This window comes from Barbus barbus (genome assembly GCF_936440315.1).
Source record: "Barbus barbus genome assembly, chromosome: 10".
In the NCBI taxonomy this organism is placed as follows: Eukaryota; Metazoa; Chordata; class Actinopteri; order Cypriniformes; family Cyprinidae; genus Barbus; species Barbus barbus.
The window spans coordinates 26,046,252-26,070,925 of record NC_136738.1 but is presented as its reverse complement, the minus strand read 5'-3'; the positions used below and the strand labels follow the sequence as shown (position 1 = coordinate 26,070,925).

The 24,674-nt window shown below is 35.6% G+C and overlaps 1 protein-coding gene across 2 annotated transcripts; it reads left to right on the top strand.

The window, feature by feature from the left end:
- The first annotated feature begins 3 nt into the window (after positions 1-3).
- On the top strand, positions 4-24,674 carry LOC306875771 (PMS1 protein homolog 1-like). Of its 2 annotated transcripts, none has more exons than XM_079426497.1 (13): positions 4-434; positions 569-710; positions 1,124-1,306; positions 1,870-1,972; positions 2,051-2,214; positions 4,086-4,202; positions 10,267-10,389; positions 11,376-11,525; positions 11,629-12,407; positions 17,891-18,370; positions 18,571-18,701; positions 23,118-23,278; positions 24,095-24,674. In XM_079426497.1, the coding sequence occupies exons 2-13, from the start codon at positions 579-581 to the stop codon at positions 24,290-24,292; spliced, it is 2,721 nt and encodes a 906-aa protein (XP_079282623.1). In that variant the 5' UTR covers positions 4-434; positions 569-578; the 3' UTR covers positions 24,293-24,674. The 2 variants fall into 2 exon arrangements, with proteins under 2 accessions (XP_079282623.1, XP_079282624.1); XM_079426498.1 differs by having other exon boundaries at positions 347-434; positions 548-710.

Sequence of the window (24,674 nt, the reverse complement as noted above, 5' to 3'; positions counted from 1 at the left end):
ATTAGGAGCGCAAACCTCGCGAGATCGGCGCGACACGCCCACCAAAACGCATGGTGTTTACAAAATATAACACTACTAACGAAGCCATCAAATCAATTATTATTATTATTTTTTTGATTATTGGGTAAGAATTGAGTTGCTATTAGTTAGTTAATGTGTGGGGACCGTTTTAATTTGACCGTTTCTAAATATAAAATACAAATAACATGAAAACATGCTAACATATGGGCTAATTTTAAGGATTTGTATACTTTTTTAACTAAAATACATATAATAAAACAAACATACGACAAAGAAAAAAACATCCAATCACAGCAGAGAATAACAATGACGTAATTTAGGCGCCAGTTAAGTCATATCCGATACATGTGAAGTGCACTTGTGTTATGAATTTATTGGATAACCTTTAACGGATTATTGTTATTTTACAAAAAGTAAGTCGGAAGTTGTTTTCCCATTTTAAATATAACGTCTCGCGGTTGATTATTAGAATTTACGCTACCCATAATCTGCGAAGATAACAGGTTTGTGCTCGTTGTTGTCTCAGTTTTAAAACTTTTCTTCTTAGGGAGCACACTATGAAGGCGCTTCCACCTGAGACTGTGCGTCTGCTGTGCAGTTCCCAGGTTATAACATCTGTCCTGAATGTTGCCAAAGAGCTGGTTGAAAACGCACTTGATGCTGGTTCCTCAAGCCTTGAAGTCAAACTGGTAAATGCACATTTTATCAACAAACATACTGTCCATTATTAGGACACTTATAAATATATTCTTGTCATTGAATCAGACAACAAAATGTTAAACCGTTGACATTTCCTTTAATGAAGTCACACTTTTGAAAACATTTCACAAAATGAAAGATGACACTTCTTCATATATCCACAAAAGTCAACTTTAACTATAATTATCTCCCTGTTACGCAGAACTGTATAGGTCATACAGTACATGCATGACATGGTGATCCAGTTGGTTAAAATAAATATTTTTTCTGAAATACGTTCTAGCATCATTAGTTTGCAGATGCAGCTTTGTTTCATTTTTAAGCGTGGCTTAAGTGTCCAAATATCGTTGGGGCCACTCTTAAAAGCTGTGCTGAATCTATGTTCATGTTCCCTTGTGATCAGGAGAACTATGGATTGGATCGCATTGAAGTCAGAGACAATGGTTCTGGAATCAAAGCTACTGATGTTCCTGTGATGGCTGTAAATCACTACACATCTAAAATCTCCTGCCACGAAGACCTGGAGCGCCTAGAGACTTATGGCTTCAGAGGAGAAGCTCTGGCATCTATATGTGCCATATCAGAGGTTACGTCTTGCTAGTTTATGTCTGATTTCTTGCTTCAGTTAGTGATGCACATAAAAAATAGCATCTGAAATCGTTATTATGAAAATTATGAAAAGTATTATGCCTGATATTAAAATTCTGGATTATTATGGCTGAAAAATAAAATATACTAAAGTAAAATCATTCCTTTTAAATACCAAAAGCCAATTTAGGCAGGACTGTATTATAATGTGCAGTTTAATGTTTTGAGATCTTATGAAGATTATGTTAAATTAAACATAAATTAAAATGACTTAAATTATTAAAATTTAAGTGAAGTGATATTAAAGATTAAATTTAGTTCTTGATGATGGCAAATGTGCAAACGGGCAGAAATTATGTGCATAGTTATTAAATATCCAGTAACTTACAGTATCCAATATTGATTGACCCTAAAAAATAATAAAATTAGTATATAGGCAGATAACTCCAATGGTACCAAAACACTGTGCATCTCAAATGAGTCCATGAGAATCCTTTTATTCACTGAATTACAAATGTTGAAAATGTTTCCTCTGTAATTGACCTTTTCTTCACCTACCAGGTGGTAATTACAACCAAAACTGCAGATGATGATTTTAGCATTCAATATTCAGTCGATCACAATGGACAGATCGTCTCTCAAAAGCCATCACATCTTGGCGAGGGTGGGTTTCTGCTAATGCAATTTTTTAATACTCTTGATTTATGGGAACAGACTGCTTCTAACATAGCTTTTCCCTCAGGCACCACTGTGTGTGCAGCAAATCTGTTCAAAAACCTCCCTGTCAGACGGCAGTATTATTCCAACACTAAGAAATGCAAAGAGGAACTGAAGAGGGTCCAGAACTTACTCATGGCCTATGCTGTTGTTAAGCCTGAGTTAAGGATCACATTGAGTCACAACAAGGTATGTTACGGCTGTCATGTGGTTTTGACTGTGCAACTACAATGACTTTGAACAAGAATCGTGATCAACCGATTTTTGTTGCTCAAAGTCTGGGATTAAACTGGAGATATATCAATATTTTTAAGATTTCAAACTATTTTTAAAAGGAATATGCCATGATTGATAAAATGAACCATACACTTGTTTTGTCTTCAATTATACAGTAAGTTGTTGAAAAGTATTAGGTCGCTAAAAAAGTATTCAGTCTATAAGCCTTTTTAATATTTTTAAAAGATGTCTGCATTTATGTTTTCTATTGTAATATATTTTAAAATGTAATTTATTCCTGTGATCAAAGCTGAATTTTTAGCAGTCATTACTCCAGTCTTCAGTGTCACATGATCCTTCAGAAATCATTGTAATATGCTGATTTGATGCTCATTGTAATGTATCACTCTTATTATCAGTTTTAAGTACAGTTGTGCTGCTTAATATTTTTGTGGAAATGGAAATACATTTTTTCAGGATTTTTTGAGTAGAATGTTCAAAAGAACAGCATTTATTTGAAATAGAAATATTTTGTAACATTATAAATATGTTTATTGCCAATCAATTTAATAAATCCTTGCTGAATAAAAGCCAAATTAAAAAACAAAAATCTTACTGTCCCCAAAATTTTGAATGGTAGTGAACATTTGACCACATGGTGGCGTCCCACGTCAAAAAATACTGTGGTATTACTCTAGAGTTTTACCCACATTCAGTGACATTTAACCATCACACTGCATGGTATCAGTTGTGCTAATAGTGTTCGGCTAACGTTAATTAGAACTTATGTAAGTTGTTTATTGCTGTGGTTTCTCACTACTGTGTTGACTCGTAGCAGTTTCAATCTCATGTCTTAAATCCTAATATTAATCAGCAAAGTTGATAAAAAAAAATTGAACATGCCATTCCAGTAAATAGATGTAATATAACAATGTTTTTTTTTTTTAAAATTGGTTGAAGTCCTGTAGGAAAGCTTTTGAAGTTGCCTGTTCAGAAAAACCATTCATTCGATAATCAATGTATGTTATGATGACAGCCTGGATATCAGTTAGAAAAGTGGACATTTCGCTTGCTTCTCATCCAAAATTAGCAATGCAACCACAGGATGAACCACTAACCTTCGAATCTCACACTGCCACATGATCCTAAAGTAACAAGCTAAGTGGTATAAGTTCTCTGAGTGTTTTCGCAAGTCCAGTAACAGCCTGGCCTCATGATAGCGTACGTATCTGGCCTTGCTCGGTGAGACTTCGCGTACCTTTCATTAAATTCATATCATTCAGGTTGTAGATCATCGGGGGAGGGCCATACACTCATTTCATGCCATCAGCACTTCCAGGCATATCTCGTATCACAAACTTTGCACTTCACCCTGCATTGGGTTTCATGACTTCTCAAAAAGCTGTTTACTAGTCTGATCTCTTTACAGTCACCAAATTGTATATTTCATAGCAAAGATGTGTGCTGCGGACCGCATGCTTTCAGAAATCAACACCTTGGATATATATACTTGCATGTGGAAGTGCCAACGACAGGCAAACGCACGGGTGTGAAAATATACGCATAACTGCACTCCTCATGTTGAAATGGCATTTGTGCAAGTAGCGTGTTTGCTTGATGCTGCCAGATGGTATAAAATCTTCATGAAAAGTTGGCAAGGCTTGTCCATGCAGTGCTCCCTGCGCAGTTGCTTTTGTAATATCCAAACATTCCCCAAAGTATAATTGTTTATTATGAAGACTTGATTGGTGGCTAATGGCTGTTTGCGAGCATGCAATCCCACAGGTGGTCTTATTTTAGGATGACCAAAAAATAACTTGACCCGTTTTACCGTGTTGTTACAGGCTGTGGTCTGGCAGAAGTCCAGGGTGTCGGATCACCGAACTGCCCTCATGGCCGTGCTCGGAGCGGCCTCCGTAGCCAACATGCTCCCTGTCCAGCATCACCAGGAGCAACCAGAGGTCAGTGAAGCGCTGAGAAAACACGGGCATATTTATCGTTTCCAGCATGAACAGTAGGGTTCCACAGATGCATCAGCTCTGGGGCTACCGTGATGGTTTGCGATAGGAAACTCTTTTTTTTCCACAGAATGTTTTCATAAAGGAGTGTGCTTCAAGGTTCAAACAATCGGGGTTCATTTCGACTGCATGTGTCTTGAGCTGACTTTAAATGTCCCTGCACTTCTGTCAGGTTGCTAAACCCAAAGACTCGTGTAACAACTTAATTCCTCTCCCTGGAGAGCTGTTTCTCTTTTTCCTGGTTGTGCATTCCGCAGCAATGACTTTTTGCATGAATGACTCAGCATTCTTACCCAGGTTATACCTTATATAAAGCCTTTTCATTTTCTGGATAGGATTCAAATTTCTAGCTAATATTTGATATGTATACATAGAAATGCTGTGGCCCTGAAGAGTGTATGGACACTTTTGGACAAATCACGCATAAAAATGTTTGAATGTCATTGCATAGATGTGAAAATGTCAAACCAAGGGGCATCTACATACAAAATTTGAAGTCAGTTCTACTGAAGCTCAAACAGGTGTCATAAAAATAAATATATTTTTACTTAATCTTTTTTATTTTTGCCTGAAAAGTGTATTATTTCTTTAAAATAAATGCCTCTTCGGTTTGATATTATGTTATCTAATGCAACTACATTTATGCATTTTAAGGGTGACTTAATTGTCCAAATACTTTGTTTTCACTTTGAAAAAAAAAAAATCCATTATTATTATTTATTTATTTTTAACCCAAACATTTTTTGCCTAAAAATTATATTTGTCTTTAAAATAAATGCCTCTTTGGTTAGATATTTTGTTATATAAATTATTTAATTGTGACTAAAGAGTCCAAATACTTTTTTCAAAATTTCCAGAGCTAAAATTGTGTTATTTTAATAATTACATACACTGAAAGGCTATGTATCTTTGCGAGACCACATGTGACGTTTACCTTGTAGCGGTCAGGCACGGATCACATTACAGTGTCAGCAGTGGACCTATGCACTGAATGCGGCAAACTTTGCGACAAATGCAGCAGTGAATTAAAGGAGCCTTCAGGGACTTCAGTGTGCGTGGTGAAAGGGCCTCAGAGGGACGTAACCTGCCTGTCTTGGCCAGAGGCCACAATCCCACTGCTCTGGCACAGATTTAATACACTGCTACAAATGCAATGAGTAAGAATTAGTTCAAACAAATGTGTTATATAGTGTTATGCATTGGCAAAAAAACATTGTTAGCTTGATTTAATCCAGTTTAGTGACATTTCTCTCACTCACAAAGACACACATGTAAAGATTTAATATGTGCTGCAGCAGTAGAGTATCTGTGCTGCATGTGTGTTTTCTGCAGGTGTAATGTGCTCACTGCCTGCGGTGCTCCTTAACACTAATCCTGCTTGACTAATCTTGAGCATTTTTGGGTCGCTCCTAATATGCAGTGAATTTTCAAGTATATTAATGTATTGGATATAATCATAAAAGATGAAAATCATATTAGTTATTTTCACTTTTTAGTAATTGTATTACTTTAGATTTGTTGGCCCTGTGTGTTTTGCACTTTTAAAAATTCCAGCGATTTCTTAATTTTTCTCAATCAATCAATCAATCAATCAAAAAAAAAAAAATATATATATATAATTAATCATTATTATTATTGGTAATCAATTTCAATTGGTAATCAGTATATTTTAATCCCCATAATTGATGTATTGGATGCAATAATAAACTCACAGTTTTTAGACATGAAATCTAAATATGGATTCTTGTTATTTTTTGTTCTTGGGTGCACCTCTAAAATGATTTTTTTAAAGAAACATTACAGGTATTTTATATTTTCCCCCTTTTTCTAATCAAAATATTTAAAACAAACATCTTTGATGCTTAAATATTAATAATATAATGCTTAAAGCTGCAGTCCGTAAGTTTTGCCTCTTTGTCGCCATCTCTGTTTGAAAACCTGGAATTGCAGATCTGTGCGGCATTATCTTGCTTGCGTGGGATGTCCTGTGGCACGGCTCCAGCGCAGATGAATCTAATGTTTGAAGAGTATGTGTGGCTGTCACTCACCGCACCGGTGAGGATATTCACTTTACTTCAGAATCACAGATTCTAGCCTGCGTCTTGGAATATATGACCCAAATAAGACTTTTCACTGTATATTGTCATCTGAACAAGTAAGTAAACGTCTGCCACGTTTGTTCCAACTGAGGAAAAAAGCATTACAATAAATCATGCTACCAATGGTCTAATATCTAAAGATCGGTTTGCTCATATCACACCAAACCGTGCAAATTATAATTGTATTGTTATACTTTATTCTCAAATTATTGATGTTGACAACATCAGCATTGCATGACTATGGGTATAGAGTGTATTAACGTGTAGATTTCAATTTCTGTACAGTCTAATCTAATTGTCATGCCATTCGAATTTCATATTAAGAAATCTTTTTAACCCAAAAAGCTAATTATGCTCCCTTCGAACTGGTTGTCTTTAAAATACAAATCTTGGGAAATCCCAGACTATCTGTAATCAGAAGCACATTTAAAACAGGAATATAATTTAATTTCATTCACATGTGTTTCATAAACCCATAATCCTTTCTGGATTACAATCCGCCATCAAAATGATACGTTTAATTATTCTAGCTGCTGTGAGAAAAGGCTATAAACGATCAGCCACCTGAAGGATCCTCTCATGTGATAGCCTACTAGCCGGGACAACTTCTTTATGTTTACAGATGTGATGTAATGATGCAGTGCCATTCTCGAATCTCCCGTGAAAACCTACCCATACCACTCAAATTAGAAAACATTATTATAAGCTAACCATTGTGAATCGGGCTAAAGTAAGGTGATAGTTTTGAACACTGGTTGGTTATGTACTTGCTCAAATATTGATTTTAGATAATTTTTAACCAAAGAAAGTTACGGACTGCTTTAAGTATTGAGGACAATGAAATATCACATTATATTATTAGTTTATTAATATTGGTCATCAAATAGTACGTATTTTTTGTGCACAGCTTTACTTTTATGTTATGTATAGGTTTTGTAACATCTAACAAAAATAAGTTCATTGAAATTTTCTTCAAGGAAGTGGGTCATTTTGGGGGGAAAATCACCTGCCCCCAAATATCAGTAACTGTTAGAAATGGGTTTGATGAATTTTGTGATATTAGTAGCTGTAATTGCTGTAAAACATCCCATCCTGTTGGAAAATATTACAGAACTCTGTATCAAGTTTAAAAAGATGGTACTCTTTTTAACTCTCAAAGCTCTATATTTTCATCCTATTAGTTAGTTAATTAGTGCCTTATATTGATCTAGGCATATTTCTGAAACCATTTTTTATATATACACATTGCAACACAAGCTTATTAATTTAAAATTTGTTTATAAGATAGCATGAATGACCTATGTACCTTTCTTCTGGTCATTTTTTCCTACCTTCAAATGAACCATTTGACCTTTTCTACTTACGTCAGCATAACACTCTCTTATCTCCCCTTCTTCCAGCTAACGGCTCTCCTATCGCAGAATCTGCCTCCCGTTCTATAATTATCTCCCTGTTACGCAGAACTGTATAGGTCATACAGTACATGCATGACATGGTGATTCTAATTCAGGCATTTGGCTTGATCTCATTGCTGCCCTGCTGGAGAGGATGCTATTGTTGGTGCACACATGGTGTCCTACTTTGATATGTGAGGCTGATGAAGAATGCACAACGCTAGCATTGTCTAAATTTGCTGGCTCATTTACGTGTGATTTATTCATGCTAAGTGTCCTCTTACAGAACACGTATTTAGTAGAGCGCTGCGGTTTGTATAGAGTCCCTACTTGCGTTTCGCATTTGTTTAGGAATAATTCTCTGTAGGCACACTTCAGTGTTTGGCTCGAGCTGATCTTGGCAGCTCGCTCCTCTCCTACTGAATGTATAGCAGAACACATTGCATATACAGCTATGCTCGAGGATGGTTTTCGCTGAGTCTTGCCAATGTTCTGTAAAGCCGTGTGCCAGATGAGAATGCATCTTTGCTCACCATTTATTAGCTGTAAGTCATCCTAGCATTCTAGGAACTGGTGGGTTTTTACCAGGAGTTAATTTATGACCTTGAGAAGAGGATCTGTTGGAGTATTCAGTCATTAGCTGCGCACTCATCATTAGCTCGAGCCCCATGCCAAGACCATTGCTAACCCTTCACCCCACCCCTCACCTCACATGTGAAGCCATTTGCAGATTGCGGCGCTGCGTTCTATTTTTCATAAGCCTCAGTAAACAGTGTCATGCAGTTGACATTTTACTTGTCATAATCTTGCATAATTTTGCAGACATTGTGAGAATTGGCACGATCTTTGTTTTATTAAGCTTAAATGTGCTTTCTTAATCACAAATCTTTTCATGTTCTAATGGTAAGTGCAATTAATTGCTTAACATGATTTATTGTGTCTAACATTCAAACTTATAAGCACGAATAGGCTTTTTTTTTTTTTTTAGCGAGGATGCATTAAATTATTCTGTTGATGGTAAAGACTTATGATACTAAAAATATTTCAAATAAATGCTGTTCATTTGAACTTTTTATCAATCAAGGAATCTTGAAAAAAAGTGTGCAATTAAGCAGTGCAATTGTTTTAATATTTGTAATAATAATAAATGTTTTTAAACAGCAAGTAAGCATATTAGAATGAATTCTGAAGGATCATCATGTGACACTGAAGACTGGAGTAATGATGCCGAAAATTCAGCTAGAGTAAATTACATTTTAAAACATATTAACATAGAAAACAGTTAGTCTGAATTATACAAATATTTTTTCACAATATTACTGTTTTTACTGTTTTCATCAAATAAATGCAGCCTTGGTGAGCATAAGATATTTCTTTCAAAAACTTAAAAATCTTCCTGTGCCAAACCTTTATACAGTAATGTTTTTGAACTGTCCACATTAATCAAAGAAATGGTTACATTTTACATAAATGTATTTAATTGTAGTTAACCATATTGATACTGTCCAATAATATGAGGGTTACTGAGGTAAAACAGCTGATCTCAATATGGAAGATGAGGCGATTTTTCAATGAGATGAGCTTCAATCCCAACATCTATAGACAGATGGACTGGAGTCATTGGTCTCAGAATATTGTAGAGACTTGGAGGTCAGCATGTTTTTGCTCTCACTGTCTCACATGAGTTTTGTCATGTGTTTATTATTGAAATATCTAATATTTTTGCATTATACAGTATAATATATACAATCACAATCAAAAGTGCTTTCTATCAGTTTTCTCAAAGTGCTGGAATGGTTACAGGTTTTCTGAGTAAGAGTGGGACCTGAAGCGGGTTTGCAGTTGACTGTTTTTGTGCTGTGGCCGAGATCCTTCTGCCGTGGAATAATAACCTCCATTCAGTGCACAAAACAGAAAAGACCGGGCCACCTACGCCACCGTAATTGACAAATGTGGCAAAGTATACAGAACATAAGTGTTGATTGTGAAAGTCACAATACCCCTGATTATCATGTTTGTCAGAGACTCCAATTAAAATGTCCTTTTGCCAGCCAACTGCTGTGCTTGTTAATTCCAAATGGTGAGCTCAAGCATCACAATCTAGCCCTAGATCACTGATTAGTTTGGAGCCATTTCTCATCCCGCCACTTCGCCGATGCTGCATTTAGCCAATAGAAACATTGCAAGTTTTAGCAACTTGGCCACTCCATAGTTAGGAGATGACAAATGGGTTCTGATAGCACAGTGAAGTCTTAATTGGTTACTGCAAAGCGGGCTAAAAGCCAGCAGTGTGTCATCTTGCTTGTTTTGGAAAAAGTTCATAGAAGCCTCAATGTACCCTGACAATTAATGAGTATGGTTTGTGGCAGAGAGGAAAATCGAAGAAAATCTAAACTAGATTTAACATGTAAATCTAGCTTCTTAATAAACTTTTCGATAAATGTGGATATATGACTCTATTGGTATGCATTCGTGGCTTAAAGTGACATTCACACAAGTCTTATGTTTGCACAGATTGGCATTGATGGATTCCTTCCCAAACCGGGCTCAGATTTTAATTCCACCAGCTCCTCTACGCCTGAGAAAACATTCATCTTTGTTAATAGCCGACCTGTGCATCACAAAGAAATACTTAAGGTAAAGGAACTGCTGTATACCCTCAATGCTAATTTACCTGCAATTATTTACTGTTTGTGTATGTAAATATATGAATTTCTCTGTAAAATTAAATGTCCTTGACCAGCTGTAAAAAATTGTGTTCAGGCCTACATGAAATCTACACTACTGTTCAGAAGTTAGGGGTCAGTAGTTTTTTTTTGTTTTTTTTACGAAGAAGAAGAAAATTAAGACTTATTTAGCAAGGATGCATCAACTGTTTTAAACAGTAATAATAAGAAGAAATAATTTTTGAGCACCAATTCAAAGTTGCGTTCATAAATTACATTTAAAATATATATTAAACAAAAAACAGTTACTTACAGTCACAATATTACTGTTTTCACTGTATTGATCAAATAAATCCAGCCTTGGTGAGCATATGAGACTTTTTAAGTAAAAAAAATAAAATTACCAACCTTGATTGGTAGTGTGCATTTGTAAAATGTTAGGGAAATTTAAATGTGTGGATTCTAGATCTGAAAAAAAACATTATTGAAATTTAATAAATGTAAAAGAAAAAAAAAATCTTCAAATCTCAGAAATATTATTTAAATATTTTAATTCCAATTGTTGTATCTGACATTAAAATAGAAATCCCTAGCTTTCTTTGTATGTTTTAAAATATATTTTAAAAAGTGCTTATGCAGTAATTACGAACAACTGGAAAAATCATGGAAATGCATTGGTCAAAAACTGCCTCTTGGGTGTTTGTTCGTCAAAACCTTTGGCATAATTTGTTTATGCTTGCAGCTGCCAATGAAAGTGTACTACTCACAGCTCTGTTTAATACATTTCACCATGTTTAAATCAATTCTGTGGATTTTCCTACAAATCAGTGCAGAAAATGCTGATTTAAAATCCATATATTTTGTCTGGGCCTAGTTCTGTCCTTTTCAAATTATTTCTTATCATTTAAAGTTGTACTGTACTCACAATATTTTTGTAAATGCACCTTTACCCTACAGCTTATCAAGCAATACTACACCACTGCTCAATCTAATAAAGAATCTGTAAACCGCCGCTATCCCTTTTTAATGATGAACATCACCATACCCGCCTCAACTGTGGACGTTAACCTGACACCTGATAAAACTGAAGTGATGCTACAGAACAAGGTACAAAAAGTTCAAACTTGCTGTCCTACATTTATACTTTAAATAAAACATTGTTCAATTCATGATAATACTCCATTAATCAAACTTTAACGATGTTTACCAGGAAGGAGTCCTGTTGGCGGTGGAGACTATGTTGATCTCCTTGTATGGGTACTCCATTGACAATGATAATCTCAAAACTGGAGGAAATCGCCCTGGTGTTAGTTCTGTGAATGCACCTGAACACACTAATGTAGTGCCTACACCTACCACTGATATTAGTTTGGACGATCCAGAATTACTTGAGATTTCTCCCACAAATGCAGATAAACAAGACTGTGAACTATCCTTGAGCAACACCGCAAACACCAGCTCCTCTTCGATTTCAGAGGATTGGGTGATCAACAGAAGCTCAAGTGATTTTGACAGTATTAATTCCTCATTACCTGCTGACGATGTTGTAATGAACTCTACTGCTGATCTAAACTGTAACTCCCCAAAGGCGTCTAAGAGTGACAGTGGCCCTGGTCAAGAGAGCGAAGTATCTGCTGAGAGCTGGAGCACAGGCAAGGCCTTCTCAAATCAAGTCACTGGAGAATGCCTAGAACCTGTGAAACTCCATGTTCCGAAAGCACATGAAGACCTCGGAGGAACCCAGCCCACAAGTACGAGGTCCGGCCCGTCCAAGAGGCCTTCTAACGTCATTATGGAGAAAATGGCCAAGCTAACAGCCTATGAGCTGATCAGCAACCGCTCCGTGCGTCAGCCCTCGTCTGCCTTTTCACTGTTTGAGCAAGACACCAGATCGCAGGTCCTTCAGGAGAACCCAAGAGCCAGTCCTCAGGATGTCACAACTGCTGTGAAAGAGAGATGGGAAAGCCTCGGGGAGGAAGACAGCAAGAAGTAAGTTTCCAGATTTCACCCTTGAAGACGCAGTTTCCAGTTGTTGTGATTCACTCTGTCTGTGTAGCAAGAGAAAAATAGATCTGCCACTAGCATGTGTAAAATATGGATTGGAAAATCTGCCTGGCCTGGTCGTGTTGCTACCTGAAGGAAGAATTGATGAAGTGTTTGTATTTTCCAGAAAACTGCATTTGATTACTTGGTTTGATGGTCAATAGGCCAGTTTTCCATTGTAAAAGAGGTATTCCGTTCTTTTTTTTTTTTTTTTTTTGCTCTTTCCAAAGAATGCCACATTCTTTCAGTTGCTTCGGGTGCCAGAAGATTCCAGTTCATTCTATACCAGATGATATGACTAATTTATTGGTTGTTTATGAGCCAAAAGATTACCCAGGTTGGATATATGGATCTGTTTTTTTCTCACTCTAGACTGCCAGTCAAATGTTCAGACACGCCTACTAATTTATTTATTATTGCTTTTGTCCACATTTTAGAATGATAGTCATTAAACTATGAAATAGCACAAATTGTAGTATGGGAAATATGTAGTGAAAAAAAGGTTAACCATGTTACCTAGATTCATTGCTTAAAGCAACTTAAAGCCACAGAATTTAAATTTTGGTCTTTTCTAACTCTAGCATCTTTCTTGCTAGAATTAGAAGTAGAATTAGAACCCCCCAAGTCAGAATAATTAAATGAATGGAAAGTGTGCAACCTAGGCCCCCTCATTTACATGTCCGGCCCCCTTTCTGATTGCTTACATTTTTAAAAAATCCTTTCACACTTCTGCGTTTGAAAAGGGAAGAGTCAAATAGTAGCGCGGGGTCGTTCACATGTCCCGCCTAAAAACACGTGGAAAACGCTCGGCGCGTCGCTTTATCCTTCTTTCAAAGCGTTCTGTAGCTCGCTTGCGCTCCAGTAGCGTCTGCCGTTGCTAAGCAACCTAGACCCGGGCTCTCCAAGAAGACGCGGAAGGTTCAGCAAAGGATAAATGCATTTCTAAATTTATTTAAAATGGCTATCCCTGTACAGCTATGATAAGCTGTTCCTCCATCTCAGCCCCTAAAAGAACTTCTGCTGCAGCCTCTATCAATGGCTGTGTCCATAGCATGGCATTGTTGTCGATTATTTATGTAGAATTCAGCACAGATACATCTTCTAAAGACTGTCTGATCACCTTATTTCATTACAGAACAGCGAGAAAACTATACAAACAACATATCACATTAAAAAGCATTAGAATTAGCCAAAGCTTAAAATATTATTTATGACTGAAGGCTGTATAGAAGGATTAAATTTAAGGTGTAGGGCAAACCTGTTGTATTAAATATAATGCTCACATTTTTCATGCGCTGACTTTATGATTTAAATAAAGAAATATTTCCATCCCATAGACGATAATTAAAAATAAGTTTGATCATTTTAATCGAGTTATATTCTCCGTGATTGCGTGCAACGATCGAATGTCATTATAATGTGAACAAGAACGGGAGGTTGATCACAATAAAAATAATGAAAAAATAAACAAAATAATAAACAAAATAAAATTAAATCAGTCCGAGGATGATGGTGGAGCGTTTGAAGCATGAGGGGACTTCACACAGCTCATGTACTGTGATTTCTCATTTGAAATCACAGTACATGTAGGGCAGGGCAGGAAAACTCAGGTGAATGTGCTTGACCTTTGAGCCTTCAGATGGCATTGCATAAGAAACCATCATGCTGCGGTGTTAAATATAGCCACATGGGCTCAGGAGTACTTCAGAAAACCACTGTCATTTACCACAGTCTGCTGCTGCATCAATAAATGCAACTTGAATATCTGTTACTCTTGGAGAAAGTTATACATCAATTCTATGCAGCGATGCTGCTGGGTTCTCTGGGCCAGAGTTCATCTCAGATAGCCAAAAAACAGTGAAAATGTGTGCTGTACTGTCCACGTTTCAACTTGTTTCTGGGAAAAAATAATTTTGAGTTCTCAATCTCTAAGACCAAAGGGATCATTCAGACTTTCATCAGCGACAGAAGCAAAAGCAAACGTCTGTCATGGTATGGGAGTGCAGCAGAGCAAATATCATGGGTGACTGGCATATGTGCGAAGGTACTATATTGAGACATATACTGCCATCAAAGATGATGTCTTTCATGGGAAGTCCATGGTTAGATCAAGACAATGCCAGCTCTCATTCTGCAAGTGCTACAACAGTGTAGTTTCGTAGAGACAGAGTGAATGTGTTAGACTGGCCTACCTGCAGTCCAGGTCTGTCTCCAACTGAAAATGTATGACCAGTCATGAAAAGGAGAATCAGACAATGACGATCACAGACTGCTGAGCTTCTGAAATCTTGTATCAAACGAGACTGGACAAACATTTTGTTTGCAAAACTTTAACAGTTAGTATCCTCAATTCCCAAACAATGAAACATTGTAATTAAAAGGAAGGTTGATGTGACACAGTGTTAAACATGCCTCTGTCCCAACTTTTTTGGAGCATGTTGCAGCCATCAAAATCAAAATTTGTTCATATCTACATAATACATTTATGTTGGTCAGTGAAAACTTTGGAAATATTTGTCAGTCAAATAAATGTTAAAGAGAATGAACAAATCACAGATTCTTGATTTTATTGCATTTTACAAAATGTCCCAACTTCTCTGGAATTGGGGTTGTATCTCAGCATTGCTAGTCGCACTTATGTAACACAAGGAAAAACACATCTGAATGCTGTTGAACATAAAATAGGCCTTAAACATAAAATAGGCCTTATGAAGTATTTGACTTGTTTTCTCGCAGATGTATGGCTGCACGCAACTCTGAGAATCATATTTATATGGATCCATGAAACATGGATCCATCACATATGGGCATGCTGTGCTAAAGGGTCAGAGATTGTTGACATGGATGTTTGGGGGAGGGAGTACCTTGCTTGTTATATTTTGATGCAGCAATAAAATGCCTGGCGCTGATCCAGGGACTCTATATGAACTTGGTTTACATCCAAAGTGCCCACACCAAGGGAACATTGGTTTCTTATTGCACAGTTTATGTGCATTCGATCCTCATTATGAATTCCAGGCTGAAAATGCAAACTGTGCTCCCTAAATGGCTTTCATCATGTATGCGGGTGTCCACTGAGGTCCATCTCAGCAGGCTAGAGAGGATGGCGTCTTCATTTTCTGTGTGTTGTTTCCACACTTGTCCTTTCATTCTGGTTTTAGTTAAAGATAACCTTGGTGCAGTCTTATGGCTACATTTTGTCTTTCTGTGGTGAGATTTTACTCACTTACCTGTAACTTTCTAGTAATACTGAAGACCTTGATTAGCTTGTTCAGATTTATTTGATTAGGGTTGAAGCTGAACACTGTAGGAAAGTGGACCTCAAGGGCCAGAGTTGAGAACCTCTGATGAATACAGGGTTGTTAAATTATAAATTGTAAAGCCGTATTAAATTATTGAAGATTTGTAACTTTAGTATTATAATCTGAATGTTCTATGGTTTGTTTCAGTCCCATTTTATAAGTAGCCCTTTTCGAATGAAATCATGGTACATCAGTGTAATCCTTTTTCAGTTAAAGAGAATGGAACCTCAAGTTAAATAATAATGCTGAAAAATGATATTATTATTATTATGTGGGGATGCGGGTGGTAAAATCTATTTTGTTTTCATTACATTTTTTTTTTTTACTTAATGTAATTAATTATATGTTGCTTGGAAAATATGTCACTTTGCTGCAACACACAGCTACTTTTATTTGAGCATCAATTGAGAGGTTTGGTTTATTGGCAGTCTAACCAAAAAGTGCTCTCCAAGGCTGCATTTATTTGATCAAAATTACAGTAGAAAAACTGTAAAATTGTCAAGTATTATTACAATTCAAAAGAACCGTTTTTTATTTATTTTAAAATGTAATTTGTTCTTGTGATGCAAAGGTAAATTTTCAGCATCATTACTCTAGTCTTCAGTGTCACATTTTTTGTAACATTATAAATATATGTACTGTCACTTTAATGCATCCTTTCTGGAAAACAAAAACAGATTGACCCCAAACATTTGAACACCGTAATTGTTAAGTCACAGTAATTGTCTGTGGTGCTGGTCAAATGTCTTGAAAAATAATGTGGCAGACAATTCATTTTAGTAACTTTTTTTTCCCCCATATTTTGTATATGTAAGTGTCTGTTTATACATTTTCACTGTGTTCAAGCTGCAAACTTCAGTCCAAAAGCCCTCAGGTCAAGAACTCATTTCAGTGTACATGGCAGGGGATACCCTCAAGCTTCAACCTTCTGCTCCATTATGAAATCATTTATCTCCCCCATTGGCCTCCTACTGCTTTTCTCTTGCATTCAGCACATTTCATGCCTTCATCTTGATTAGTCTGTTTTTTTTTTTTTTTATCAGCATTTGCATCTTTTTCTTGCACCCGAGCTTTATGCTCCAAAACCATACAGTACGTTTGAAATAGTGCCCAGTCCATTGTGCAGTAGCAAGCTTCATGCAATGGCACAGCTGTTAATTGGCAAGCCCATCGAGAAACTTCCAGTGGAGGGTCAGGGCTGCATGTTTTTACAGGCCCTCTCCCCCCTCCCTCACTACTCTCCGGCCCCCATCTGGTCACAGGTAGCAGATGTTTTTTATCTCGCCTGTTTCTGTGCATTTTCTACACTCTGATTTACAGCAGTCCACTTAGAATCACTAGAGCAAATTAAATCAAGGTTTCTTGTGTGAATTGAGGATATTTAATTAGTCACAACTTCTGACCTCTTTGCTAAAACACATTCTTATCCAGCCTGCAAAATAATGGACCAAAATCAGTGTTTCAAACCATCTGTCTTGTTTTTTGTTTATCTTTATTATTACTATTTTCCAAATATAAGTGTAACAGTGAAGCAATAGGAATATTACATAACTGGATGTATGGGAAGAAACACTGATTTTTTTTTTATATATTTTGAAACGATTATACATTTAAACAAACTTGTCAGTTTGTTTCATTTGGGTGCATTCTGGGATACTTTTTAGGCAAGTTTTTAAATTGTAATTTTTTTTTAGTAATAATAGATCATTATAGGCAAAAAAAATTAAATTATATATATATATATATATATATATATATATATATATATATCTATATATATATATATATCTTTTTTTTTTTTTGTGATGAAATAACAAAATCTATTTTTAATAACAAGAACTTTTTTTTCTCTTTTTTTCAATTTTATTTTAAGTAACAACATTTTTTGTTTGTTTTAGTTTTAATTAATTATAATAACCCTGTTTTAAACATTTAAGCATTTTTCTACATAAAAGCATTAAGATCGTGAGAAACATAAATTGAATCCAAAATGTTGATCAAGCGTTTATCAAGTACTTTGTCCTCACAAAGTGTTTTTTCCGACCACATTCATTTACACAAAGGAAATACAAAATGTACAACTGGGACTGTAATGAATACATGTTCTCGTATCACATCCCATCTTAGGTATGAAACCAAGGCAGAAAAGTCTCTGAACGCCTACAACCTTCAAAGGAAGAGGGCAGCGGAGGGAGGTGGCCAGTGCGGAGAGGCCAAGAAGCAGATGAGCGCCGAGTCTTCATTGAACAAAGCTCAAGGCGTGAAGCGCAAGGCCCCCCTCACCAACCAGCAGGGCCTGGACAAACTCTTCTCCTCTCAGCCCTCGAGTAAGAGGAGCCCTGCCAAGCCCTCCAAACCCCTCCCGTTCAGTATTGCAACCCTCAAGCAGAGTCTTAACCTCCTCTCCTACCAGAACAGCTCAAGTGCGCAGGGCCTCAGGCTTGTAAACCGCTTGGCTTCTCACGGTGCCTGGGTCGTTTTATGCGGCAGAAAGCTCATGCTGTTGAACCCGTTTCGAGTGGAGGAGGCCTTGCTGTTTAAAAGACTTCTGGAGAATAATATACTTCCAACCGTGAGGCTGCAGACCCCTGTACAGCTGACAGATGGGTAGCCTGTCTCATTTTCTCACCTAATGATGACATTCTGGATGTGTACAATCTGGAATGTAATATTGTAAAAACCGTAACATGTAAAAAAATGTAAATGTGGCTCTGCAGTTACAATACAGGATTTATCTATTCTAAATTGCAATACTTAATCAACCATCTAATAATTATTTGAATATTAACATACACTTCCTTTCCCAGGGTGCTTGGTGGGCCAGAGAACATGGATGTTCTCCTGAACATGGAGAAAGACAGTGCCTGCTTCAATGGAGACATCTACTTTACTGATCCTAGGCTTGTGGCAAATGGTTTTGAGATTAAGATGATTCCAGGTAACGCTCAAAAACATTGAAATTCGTTTGAAATATTTCAGTTTTCTCTTCATTTTTTAAAAAGCATAGTTTACGCAAAAATGAAAATTCTTTTGTCATTTACTACTACTTGTTGGTAACCAAAGCAGAGTTTTAAGCGTTGATATACAGTCCAAAGTTTTTTATTATTAATATTATTACAATTTAAAATAACTTTTTTTCATATTTTTAATTGTAGCATGTCATGGTTTTCACACAAATATTAAGCAGCACAAATGTTTTCAATATAATAATAAGAAATGTTACCTGAGCTGCAAATCAGCATATTAGAATGATTTCTGAAGGATCATGTGACACTAAAGGCTGAAGTAATGCTGCTGAACATTCAGATTTGCCATAATAAATAGCATTTTAAAATATTTAAAAATGAAAAATTGTTTTAAATTTTAAATTGTCAAATAAATACAGCTTTACATAAGAGACTTCTTTTAAAAATTAAAAATCTTAATTATTCCTTTTAAGCTTTTCACCAGTAATATTAAAAATATATCCTCTTTTAGTCAAAATATCTTCTTTTATGTTCCATTTAATTAGTGATAGACTTAAATATTGTACAATATTTGGCCAGATGTTTGATAAACAGTTTCAGTTTCCCATTTTGCAAATTTTAGATAAATATTCTGAAATATACGTGGCAATTTTGTGCGAATCCAATTTGATGTCAATAAATCATATTATCTAAATATTGGCATTATATCTGCTCCCCCATGCAAAACATAGAAATTTACATTTAATACATATTACATTTATAAATCATACCTGTTTTATAAATATAACTCTAAAAGAGTCATAATCATGTAAGAAAACAATGTTGTTCGACATTACACAACGCAATTGTTTTATTTGATTTGGACTCACGGTCTGTTTGGGTGCTTTGGAGTCTGTCACCAAATTGTCTGCATTTCACTTTTCCATACATATGCATCCCTGGACTTGTGCAATTTGCATAAGGTCTCATTTTAAATGGAGTGAACTACTTCTTTATAGGCATTGGAAAGTATCATTCAACTTCCAATATATGATGATAATGCTTAATTTGTAGTTTTTAATAACTTTTAATATCCGTGCTATTACCTTAGAGACGTTAATTCCCGCTGCGCCGAGTGATGAAGTCATTGTTTATACAAATTGCTTAAGTGGAAAGTGCTGTGTCAGCACTTCTTTTTTCCTACACAGCTCAGTGTGGGCACATGTATAATATGAAATTGTTTTAAAAAGAGGGGGCTTGATTCTAAGGGATCGGTCCACTTCCTGCATGACTTAGCCTCTAGTTTCTGAGATGGACATTAAGTGCGTTTCCTTGAATTTGCTGCCCACCATCTCTCCTCATGCTCATCATGTGCTGCGGAGTGGGAGAGATTCTGAAATACTTCTACACATGGTTTGTTTTTTTGTTTTTTTTCTTTGCCAGGTTTCTCTTGAGAAAATATGCCTTTATTAATTCAAGGGTCATGCTGTTTAAAGGTCTCTAGGATTGTCCAATTTGATTTAACAAAGGTTGGACCCACTGGACATCATTAAAGCCACAGTTCACAAATTGTTTTGAAATGTCAAATATAACGGCTTGAATAACAGGATTACAGTCAATTATTTCTGACAGAATTGCTTATGTCTGATTAGTGAAGAATGAAAGTAATGTGTTTGCTTTAAATGTTTTCTTGTGCGTTTTTCAGATGCCTTCTGATATTATAAAACATCTCTGATAGGTTACTGCTGGGGTTTCTAGTGTCAGTGTGCCAATACTACGTACATAATCATTACATCACTTTCTGAAAACATTGTTTTAAACCTATTGTAAAAAATATTAATGTAGCCACCTATTATTTATTGTATTTTTAAGTAAGCAATATAATAGCCACTTTGACAATGTTTAAAATATAACACGGCGTCATTCCACGGCTTATCCCAAAATTCTTAAATTCACAAACTAATAGTTTTTAGTTTTATGTATTTAATCAAAACTGTACAGATTTATAAAATCAGACCTTTATGGTTTTCCAGATTTTCAAAGTAACATTAATATACACTACCATTCAATACCGTCTCTTATGATCACCAAGAGTCTTCAGTGTCACATGATGCTTCAGAAATCATTTTACTGTGTTAATTTGTTGCTTAAGAAACAATTCTTATTATTATTAACATTTGTGCTGATTAATATTTTTTGTGGAAACTGATGTATTTTATCCAAGATATTTTGAATAACAGAAAGTGCAAAAGAACAGAATGTATTTAAAATATGGAAATCTACTGTAACATTATAAATGTCTTTACTCTCAATTTTGATTAATTTAACATGTCCTTGCGGAGTAAAACTTAATTACTTTAAAAAAAATTAAATAATAAAAATATTACTGAACCTAAACGTTTGAATGGAAGTATAAATAAAACTTACAAAGTAATAAACATACTCTTTCAGTGACATTTTTGGAAATGTGATGTCATTTAAATAACCAATACTGTCACTTGATCATTTTGATTGCTTCCTTGCTGAATAAAAGTGCTAGTTTTAAATGAATGGTAGTGCATGTGTATGTATAAAAGAATTAAACCCATTTATATGCAGAAATGCACATGCTCTACTGTTACAGTGACATGCGCGCTTAAAGAAAAAGTGCTTTTCAATATATTTTCTCTAAAAGGTTACTTTTCTATTAATCTGTCCCTTTAATTATGTGAAAAGTCAAGCAGAACCAATCAAATATCTAATATCCTACTCTGGAAAATAAAAAAATGTACAGATAACTGATGTGTTAGTAGTTATATATTGTGCAACCACTTTTCCAGGTTTAGAACCAGCTTATTTTATAATGTTGTCCTCTCTTTAAGGAGGCTGCCATCTTAGTCCTCATTTGACCTTATTTTGCCTGTTGTTATGGAATGCACTTAAGACTTCCCCCTCAGCCCTGTTCCTGTAAAGTGTCGTGTTGGCACTGGTAAGGGTCATCGTGGCTGAAGCTGGCTCGCTGCCTGAGCTTTTGCCAGCACGGTGGATTTGCACTAAAGTGTGGTGCTGTGGAGAAAAATTGCCCTTTACAAAAGGGAATAGTCTCTGAGCCAACTTCCAGGGATTTGGCAAAAACATGCACCAGATTTCTAGCCCTTTCGAAACCCCAAAGTATTAAACTTTGGCACAAAATTTGCCCGGCACCGTTTGTCCTACAAATAGGCATGATACCTCAAATTGTTCAGCTTGTTGAGGAGAAGTGTCCTATTATATTTGCAAATGATCAAATTATACCTGGAAAAAAAATTAAAAGACTTGCAGTGTTGTTATGAACTATAACCAAACTATTAAAATAGTTTTTGTTAATTGAAATAAAGATTAAAGAAGAAAATTAAAATAAACTAAAAATACAATACAAATAATGGATAAAACTTAAAAATGATAGATGTTGCATTGGCAACTAACTAAAATAAGTTGAAGTACTAAAATTACTAAAACTAAGCTGAAAAAATAAGGATACAGTAAATAGAAATATTATAAATATAAAATAAAATATAAAAAGACAAAAGCATAAAATTACTGAAGCTTAAAATGGAAAATATAAAAATATTAAACAACAATAATAATGTCTGTTTATTTATTTAACTAATTAACTAACCAACTAACTAGCTAACTACTACTGTTTACAAAACAATCAACTCAAAAGCAATTTATGTTGAAAAACTTACCATAGCCTTTGCCCAAATACTATAGTTTATAAAATTGTTACTAAAACCATAAAGAAAAGAAAAAGGTATAAAATTCTATATTCCTTTTTAGTGGAGAGACTGCTGGATTTGGCCTGTAAACAGAATTATGTAGTATATAATAGTATATAAATAATACTAACATTGACTTGTAGGTATGCTAATTTGATTCAGCCTATGGTAAGAAACCACCTAACAACCCCTCAAAACACCCTAGCAACCACTTAGCAAAGCCTTTGTGAAATAAATAATACAAATTTAGTACTTGCAATGAGAGAGTCACTTTTGGAGTGTTATGTCAATATGTATCATATTGACAATAATATAATTTTGTAAGCATGGCAAGTCAGATTCGGAATGGCTGCATCTAGTTTTTATGCGCATGGCGAAGGAGAAAATGTTTTGTCTGCGCTACCTTGATGATCTTTCCATACGTTTCACCTCTTCATTGAGATTCCTTCATCTAGGGAAAAGCAATCATCTTTAAATCATCTGTTGAAAACCTCCTCCACCTTGGTTTTTCTTTCCAGTCCACAAAGACGTGGTAATAGCGTAATTTGGTGCGATGCCCGCCTGACTTGGTTTCCAACCAGCGTGTAAATCACAATATTTATTTATTATTTTTTCCTGGAGAATGTTGTACTTGGAGTTTATTAATCCTTGCTTGTTGCTTATCTTGGCCAGGTTCCTCGTCTTCTGAGAGGCATGTTGAAGTGACGGGCATGGCCGACTGCATGCCTTTCTTCGGGATAGGAGACCTAAGGGAGATTCTGCAGGCTATAAAGGTCCGGGATGCAAAAACCGTGGAGCAATGTAGACCTCTCAAAGTCTCAAACTACCTGGAGGTGAGAGATGCTCCTTGGGGCATACTTTTTAATGATTCATTTTTAATTTGCCATCAAAATACAGTGTTGAGCACATTTGGAGAGTTTAAAAGAAGAAGAGTTTACCCAAAAATGACCATTTTCTTAAAATGTACTCACCCTCAAGCCATGAATTTGTTTCTTCTTCGAAACAGATTTGGAGAAATTTAGCATTAAATCACTTGTTCACCAATGGTTCCTCTGCAGTGAATGGGTGCCATCAGAATGGGAGTTCAAACAGCTGCTAAGAACATCACAAGTAATCCACACGACTCCAGTCAATCAATTAACATCTTGTGAAGTCAAAAGCTGCATGTTTATAAGAAATAAATTCATCACCAAGACATTTTTAACTTCACTTTTACTTCTGGCTAAAATATAAGTCCTCTATCCATAATATTGCTTTCTACAGTAAAAAAGTTGAATCGGGAGAGAAAAAAGCCCAGATCAAGAACCTTTAACTAGCAAAAACAATTTAAAACATGAATTTTGATGTGAGAGGCCAATACGGGATATACTTTTTCACTGGTGGAAGCATTATTATGGATTATAGACTCATATTATGGTGGGAAGCAAGTTCTAACGCTAAAACAAAGGCACATATTTTCACTTCACAAGATGTTAATTGATGAACTGCGGTCATGAATTATTGTGATGCTTTTATCAACTATCTGGACACTCATTCTGACGGCACCCATTCACTATGAGCAATTTTTAATTTTAATATTAGACACAAATTAGTACGTTTTAGCTGCCTTTTTGCTTTGAGTTCTCTCTTTCCCCCACTTTTTCTTTCAGAGTGAAGCTGTGAGACTAGCTAGACAGTTACCTCTGAACCTCACCAGAGGTGATGTTACAAACACGCTTTGCCGAATGAAACAGGAACTTGAAGAGGAGAGTCAGGTCTGCATTCACAGACGACCATTTTTCCACGATCTGGTTACTGTTCCTGAAACTGAGCAGGATGCTCAGCAAATCATGTCTAATTCTTGCTAAGGATTTCAAAGACTTTGTTATTAGACCAAATTGTCACACTAACATTTATTGTACCATATACTAGTGTGAAAGCCATCATTTGGAATAATAAATGTTTGCCTTGTTAAATTTTACAGTTTTCATTCATGAGTTGAGATATAAGAATTTGATTCTGATTCTGAGTGTTTAATCAAGGTTGCATATGTATTACGCACAGACATCACCAGTTTATTTTTCATAACTCCATATGCAAATAAAATAACTGTTATAATGCATTAAAATAGCTGCATCAGTCCAGATCCAGCGACAGCGCGGGGTCATGAATGATGTTCATTTTTATGAACGATTTTATGAGGGCAAAAAATTAAAATCAATTATGACACATTAAGTCACATTTTGAAAC